The 8,280-nt window shown below is 43.8% G+C and overlaps 1 protein-coding gene across 1 annotated transcript; it reads left to right on the forward strand.

The window, feature by feature from the left end:
- Nucleotides 1–397: 397 nt before the first annotated feature.
- On the forward strand, nt 398–2,625 carry nkx1.2la (NK1 transcription factor related 2-like,a; the record flags this gene model as incomplete). The annotated part of the gene is made up of 2 exons (XM_083651094.1): nt 398–617; nt 2,024–2,625. 2 exons carry the CDS (start codon nt 398–400, stop codon nt 2,623–2,625), a joined length of 822 nt encoding a protein of 273 aa, XP_083507220.1.
- Between the last annotated feature and the right edge of the window lie 5,655 nt (nt 2,626–8,280).

The raw sequence follows: 8,280 nt of genomic DNA on the forward strand, positions 1-8,280 counted from the left end.
CAATTTACTTTCAGGTCGTGTATTATTGAATTTAATGATATGGGTGATTATCGACGAATGCTTTGAGCCCATTACGAGGTCGTGTGAAACACTAATAGTGTCTCTGTCACGTGTCGAGAGAAGGAGGGGGGGGGGGGGGGCAGGCGCTTTAAAGACCGCTCTCCGGTCATCTCATTCACGCTGCAAGACTGACAGGCAGACAAACAGACAGACAGACAGACAGAGGCACAGGGGCGTCAAATACCAGACTCTGAGGGATCATCGCTAATCCGCTTTGATGAACCGTAAAAACAGTAGGTAAAGTAGGAGAAGTTCCTCTCCATACGCGTAATTGCGCATGTGAGTCGCCTCTCCATCTTCAAAACCGCCGAGGGTCTTTAGAGGTTCTGCGTAAAGGATGCTGGACCCAAACGACTCCGGAGTGACAATGACGCCAAGTCATAAGATTTCCTTTTCCATAATTGACATTTTGGATCCAAACAAATTCAACAGCAAGAGGGCGAACGAACTTTCCGTCGCTAAGGAGAAGTTTCCTGTGCCGAATGGAGAAGGAGCAAGTTTGGAGCCGGACAGCGACGGAGACCTCACAGCTGAGCGTGCTACAGCAGGTAGGCTATGTAGCCTAAACGATATTTAAGCTAATAGGCTAGAATTTAGAAGATCAATCAGCCTATAACGTTTTTAATGGAATATTTTGTGATGCCCATCTTCGTTCTAGTGCAGCCAGTAGCCTATTTTTTTTTTAATAAAAAATAAAATGTTGGGCAATATGTTATCAGTGCCATATACTATATAGATATCAAATAAAATCGCATTGCATGTTGAAAAATCAAACAAAAAAAAGCTTAAAAATGGCTGCTTTAATTGGGTCTGAAATAAACTATAAAACGAGCCTATAAGACAATCTAAAGTGAGACGCTATTTTATATCAGATTTATTGTCATCACTGTATGACCTTCCTTTAATTTCCAAGGCTGCGTTTCCTTTCAAGAAAGCCACAAAAGCTTCGCTCCCAGAGCCCCAGCGTGTGATTGGCATTGGGACAGGCAGGGTAGATAATTGTTTAAATCGTCCCATTGAGGATGCCTCTGCGCGCTTTGATCGATATCCCATTACTGCATCCTGCATATCTCCCTCCAGCACCTTGCAGGTACAAACTTCACACCCCATCCATGTCTGATCCCAAATTTCGCTCGATTAAAACTTCCCTTTAAATAGATGACATTTATCGATCCAGCCGCAAATATGAAACTCCATTAGCACGTCACGGCTGAGATGGCGGAGCTGGATTTAGACGGGATTTCTTTCCGCAACATGACATTTGAGGCGAAGTGTGGTTTATAAATTATTTAAGGCTTAGTGACCGAGTCCCAACCCCCTCTATGCTCCGTTCCACTCGCACAACCTCAGGATCCTAATCAAAGACTTTACAGCTGTCGACTATAGGCCTCCTGTTTGGTATTTAAACTGCAGTTTAAATAGTTAGTAGCCCACAAAGAGGGACATCATTGCACTAGTGGAGATATATAATGTTCTTCCTCGTTTCATTCGGAGGTAGGCCTACCACTCCTCTAATTGCTGTCCTTTCAGCACTAACAGTCAAATTTGACAGTTAAAGCTATTTGATCAGCGTTGGCCTCATCACTCAAAACAAACAAACAAACAAATAAATAAACAAATAAATGAATAAATAAAAACCCACATTAGAACCCCATACCTCAATTTGATGATGTCTTGTCTTTCAAACCCAAATCTGAGAATATTTTTTAATGTTGTATTGTGATATGATTTTGTCCAGAATTCCATGACTAATCTGTATTGGAGGTGTAGAGATAACAGTGAAACTATGATCAAAACAGTCTTTTGTAACTTCTGGTATAGGTGAACATCAATCTGCCTGTTGGGGTCCTCAAGGATCCCTGGTGGTCCGCAGACCTCACATTGAGAACCACTGCTATATATAGCCTAATAAAAGCTATAGTATGTAAACCTATTCTGTTGTTTACAGGGGAAGACACGGGAGATGAACAGTCTGCTGCTCCACAGGCGGTTGCTCCAGACCCACTTCTGCTGTCCCCACCGGCTGAACCGGAGTCCTGTCTCAGCGGGGAGCAGGACGAGGGGGGCGAGGGGGACGGGGGGTCCGTCGCCCACCGGGACTCATCATCACCTCACAAGCGGCGGCGCTCGGACCAGGCCTGCGCCAAACCGCGCCGCGCCAGGACCGCCTTCACCTACGAACAACTCGTGGCTCTGGAAAACAAGTTCCGTGTCACCCGGTACCTGTCCGTGTGCGAGAGACTGAACCTGGCCCTGTCCCTAAGTCTGACCGAGACCCAGGTGAAAATCTGGTTCCAGAACAGGAGAACCAAGTGGAAAAAGCAGAACCCCGGCGCCGACAGCACCTTGCAGCCCGGCTCCGGCTCTCTGGTCAACGCCAGTCCCGGCCCGGCCACTTGTGGGTCGAGTTCCGCCAGCTTCCACCAAACTTTCCCCTCCTTCGGCTCTGGGAATATGATCTTCCACACGGCTGGTGCTGTTCCCCTTCCGTCCACTGGAGGGCTCTTGCATCCCTTCATGTCCAGTGGCTTCATCCAGCCATCATACTTCACTCCACATTTATGAAATAAGCACAGACTGAGCGCTTATGGCTTCTGATGCAAATGGGGGCAAATCTTGATAGGGATCAAAGTACTATCCTCAAGCTGAACTTTTAGATGTACTTCCCAAAGACCTTGTAAGTGTTGCGTTGGTGCCATATCATGCTAATTGAGGAGGGGAGGAGGGAAAAAAGACTGTTTTGTTTGTTTGTTTCTTGTCTTGTGCCATAACCGTCTTGAGACAATTGCAACTGGATTACCTTGAATGCTGTTTAAACTTCTTCCTCGTTATAAATGTACTAAGTCAACACGTATGGACTGTCTTTACTATTCAGACATGGATAATGTTCCAGAGCCTTTACAGAACAGGGTGAAAAAGTCCACGAGTGATCTGCTATGAATGCTACAAATCCAACAGTTACTCATAGTTTGACACCATTCCTTTATAGCTCTGACAGACAAAATGCACTGAAGCTGCAATGATTGTCTCTCGCTGTGTCTATAGAAACAACCGGTCAGTTGTCAGCACATATCACTGTATCGTCTTAGATCTGTATAAAGGGCAGTTCATAGTACACGGTCGCCACCGACCACGGCCACCGACTATCATCGATGTCCATTGGGCCCAAAGGACATCGGTGGCCATGGTCGCTGCCTTAACACAAACGCGTGGCATTGCACCCGTCCCATACCCAGCTGTGTTTGTATGTCTCAAAGGATGACACAGCTCATGTCTGTGACCATTTGAACAACATTATCATCACTGTAAATTAAAACATCATAATGTAAAACATCTGTGTGTGCCTCACTTATTAAAAGATTGAGAATTGAGGGACATTGTGTGTCCCTTTGAACTTCATTCGGATCCAATTGCTGGTCCAGGTGAGATTTGTAATAGTAATAAGATCATTTCCTTGTTGATGAACTCAGTAAAAAAAAGCACTCATATGCTGCCATCTACTGGGCAATAAGGAGAATGAACTATCACTAAAAAGAAGTCTAGCGAGAGGGCTGATTATATTGTATGACGATGATCACAGATGAAGGCATTCCTAAGAGTAGGTCCAATCCTCATGAGTCTTTAAACCTCAACAGTCGCAAAAGATAAGCAAGCGAGCACACAATAATCATTTGTTTATAAAGTAGTGTTACTAAAACAGTAAGTGCTGTTTCACTTACATCCTGCTACCACACAGTGTCACTATTTCCTTTGTATTCCTCCAAGTCAGCCTCAGACAAGATGCAGACAGATGACGGCGAGTCAATATACCAGCTGGCACGCTGTAGAGAGGCTGTCACTACTGTTTGGCAACAGTAAAGTATATGAAAAACATAAAGGAGGAGTGTATGTGGGCGTCTACATCTGTGTGTGTGTGTGTGTGTGTGTGTGTGTGTGTGTGTGTGTGCATGTTGCATTTGTGTGAATAGGCTACAGTAGATCATACCCGCAGAGATGATTAAAAACAACAACAATGCAGCCTGAATTCTATTTCAATTCTCCTGCCAATCCACCAGCAAGTTTAAATGCTGGTTTAATTGGTGTGGGGAATACCTACCTCCTGCGTCCGTCGATGTGTTCTGCTCCTCACTACTTTGATCCACAGCACACAGGTTGAGAAAGAGACACCTGTCCATGATTTGGAGATGATGGTAGGTGCACTGGGGGAAGAGAGAGGAGAGCAGAGGAGATGATGGTAGGTGCACCGGGGGAAGAGAGAGGAGAGCAGAGTGAGAAAGGTGATACGCAATTTTCTCTTGACAGATCAGTTTGACGGCTGGAGGGGCTGACAATCATCCTTCAATTAGACGAAATCATCCCACCGCTGTCAAAACCTACCCGGCCAATGTCAACCTGTCGCCACGGTGCTGCCTCCAGCTCCATCTCTCAATCCGTTACTATTTGTTTAGTTTCTTTCTTTCTTGCATGTACGCGCATGTATACGCGTGCATGCAAATAGCTGTGTGAAAGTTGTCTGCTCTAACTGATGCATACGAATGTCCCCTTTATTTTACTGTTATTTTTCATTCCAGGAAGGCCTGATATACAGGCTAAGAATTTGACAGTTTTGATCAATATTCAGGGAAATCCGGCATAAGTCAAGATTCCATCTCTCCTTTTTTTGTTTAGTTTTTTGCTGGAGGCAACTATATAACAATGTGATGAATAACTTTTGCAAGATATCTGTGGGGGGGTCGTTCAGGTCTGCGAGAAGAGGGCTCATGTTTAAAATTCATGTTGGAGAATGCTCTGGGGCAAGGTCAGATGTTAATAGGAACAGTGCCTTTGCATGCGTCTGTGTGTTGTGTGTGTGTGTGTGTGTGTGTGTGTGTGTGTGTGTGTGTGTGTGTGCGCGCGCGCGCTGTCATATGGGGAGAAAAGTCCATCTACATCTCCTGTTGGCTTTACCTATCTTCTGCAGAGTAACAAGTAGGAGGGTTGAATAAATCAAATGAGCTGAGGTTTGCATGCTGTGTGTGTGTGTGTGTGTGTGTGTGTGTGTGTGTGTGTGTGTGTGTGTGTGTGTGTGTGTGTGTGTGTGTGTGTGTGTGTGCGTGTGCTATCTTTGGCTGTGGTGGTCCACAGGGACAGGCATCTATTCCACTGGGGTTCACAGGTCACAAGGGGGGAGCGAGAGAGAGAGAGAAAGAGAGAAAGAGAGAGAGTGGATGACCAAACTTGGCTTGACATTTTCAGGTAGCACTACATGATTCTTTGATATGAAGAGATGTCAACATTGAAGTGAGAGGGTGACCTTGTTGTTAAGTCATAGTGAGGTTATGGATACAGTGACAATGGCCAGTTTCCACTTTAAACTTTAAAAGGAATCTCCCATGGCTGTTTTCAAATTTTACAATTGAAATATCTTAGCTTTCAAATTATTCCTGTTCAAAATGACATTTCCTAGAACATCTTTCTGTACAAACCGATGTTGTAACATTTAATTATCACTATATTTACTTCCTTCAATTAATGGCATGTTGTCCTTTTCTTTAAGACCCAAAGTGCATTGGCCTTTCTATTTTTTTTTTAAACAGCCGATACTGATAACTGATTATCAGCCAACAAGTTTCCAGTTGAAAACATTCAAATACTGAATATATAAATATATATATGTGAATATATGGAACAACACCACCTTTTACCTTTATAAATTACTAACAGGTGTCTGTCTACATCCAAAACACACACGGCTTTTAAAACGGCACTGAGGAATAACCACGCTGGATTGTTTACAAGCCGAAGCAGCGACAGTTCTGATATTTGCATCAATGCACACCACGTAACCGAATATTAAAATCTCTGAGGTTAGACTAAAGTAGATGCTTTTTCTCTGAACTTCATATCATGGCATTATAATAAGTAACACAATATATGTCTGTTTTTCATGCTATATCAATATTTAGATGTGATAACTAAACAGTTGATTTTGTCTATATAACACATTTGACAGGTTTGCACGGACTTTCTGATCTCATTGTCTGAGCTATCTGAACGGTGTGTTTTTGATTGAAGCCTCAAATCATTTTTAAAACGCTTGCACCACAGACATTGAGTGCATTCCTCCTGCCCGGGGTCTCGACTATTAACGTTTAACCACATCACTTCCTGTATGAGCTCTGACTCTTATAAACTCTATTCCATCATGGGGGAAAACTTCATCAATCAATGGGGGTCATGGAATTGAATAGATCTTTTAATTGCCTGTCCATATCTAGATATATATGGTGCTGTCGATAAGAAGTTAAGTTATTAAAGTTAGTATGTTTATTGTCCCGGTGGGGAAATTCATCCTCTGCATTTGACCCATTGTTATGGAAAAATGTCTCGGAGAGAAATGGTCTTTCTTGAGTTGTCTATCTGTGTTCCTTTAGTTATCAAATGAAAGCAGAAAATCAGAATCAAACAGCACACTGATAGTGTACTCGAGAGCAACTCTAAACTCCAAGCGCAAAATCACTTATACAGAAATTAAGGGAACAGAAACACACAGGAAACACAACTTATTTGGGCATGTCAACAGGTGGTACCTGTCAGAGTGATTAAAATACATGCAGAACCTGTGACCGTCTGGTAAACAACTGTATAATTAAGGAATAAACCCTGTCTGACATTTATGAAACAGGAAGTTCAATGCTATGCCGGAAACTTTCAAATGTACAGTTGGTCAGAAAAAGCAGTTATGAAACACATGGCCTTCCGTTTCAGATAGCTCTAGACAGAGAACAAAGTACTTTCATTTCACATCAGACAGACATCACAAATTTGCAACACAATATACATTAGGGGTGGGGGGGGGGGGGGTCGATACAGCATAGTATCGCGATATTTTGTGGGCGTATATGTCGTATCGAATGCCAAGTATCGTGATATTTTATTATACAAAATGTCAAGTGCATGCAACGTTTATGACAGGCTTTTATGAGAGTGTTGGTCAGTCTGTCTGCTTGACAATCCTATTTTGCAGGAAAACAAATTATTCAAGTGAGATGAACAGACTGGAAACTTTATCTTATTAGATCAAACATATGTTGACAAAGTTTTTCATTATCATTTGCAGTTGAAGAAAGGTAATAAATCACAATATATCGCAATACTCAATATATCGCAATACTAGCATATCGCAATACTATCATATCGTGACTTGAGTATCGTGATAATATCGTATCGTGGGGCATTGGTGATTCCCACCCCTAATATACATGCAGTATAATTGAACATAATTATAAAAAAGGTACATGTATGATTCAATCTCTCCCACCCATCCTCTACTAGGAAGCTTCCTACAACTACAGGAGCAGTGGGCAGCCGCGGGGTAGCCTGGTTAAACCCAGCCTCCACGTTGACCTCTATCTATGCGCTCTCAGTCACACAAAGACTGTGACTTGTGTGACTGATAGCACATAGATAGAGGTCACATGGAGGCTGGGTTTACCCAGGCTAGCCGCAGGGCACCACCAAGTTCGATTGCCAGTGCCTCGGTCAGAGGCACTGAGAGGAGTATTAACCCTAAGACACATACATGTCTTTGATGGTGGGATGAAACCGGAGGAGCCAGAGGAAATCCACACCAACACGGGGAGAATGCAAACTCCACACAGAAAGGACCTGGGCTGGGACGGAACCGAGATTCGAACTCGGGGGGGCCTTCTCGCTGTGAGGCAACAGTGCTAAACCGCTGAGCCACAGTGCCGTGCAGAAGAAGAGGGTGGAAAGATCGCATTACTGTCTTGCTATAAATAATATGGCAAGCCGGGGGAAAGACTTAGAGAATGAAGAATGCATCTGCAACAGCGAGAGCAGACGTCCTCCGTTTGAACGGTTTAAGACTTTTGCTTTGACATCTCTCTTGTATTTCAACAGCATCCTCCAGCACAGCAGGGGACGTGGTCAAGGCAGGAGGAGCAGAGCAGTCAGCCTGGAGGGAAGAGCCAGCGTGGTCGTTTCATCAGCTCCAGGAAGTGAAAGTCAGGTTGAGGTTTGAAGGGGGAGGGGGGCGTGTCCTTGGAGGCTTGACTGTGTGGGAATTCAGAGGGAAGCAAGTCTGTACAGTAAACCCACCTAATCTCAGAGTTGGTTCGATGAGCTGGAAGGTGCAACACAGGTAAAACAGCCCCATTATCTCTAATGGCAAAACGTGTGTTGAACATCTTTGCACGAGTGTATGATGCCGGGTTCAGA

The sequence above is a fragment of the Poromitra crassiceps genome (genome assembly GCF_964638095.1).
Source record: "Poromitra crassiceps genome assembly, chromosome: 14".
Classification (NCBI taxonomy): Eukaryota; Metazoa; Chordata; class Actinopteri; order Beryciformes; family Melamphaidae; genus Poromitra; species Poromitra crassiceps.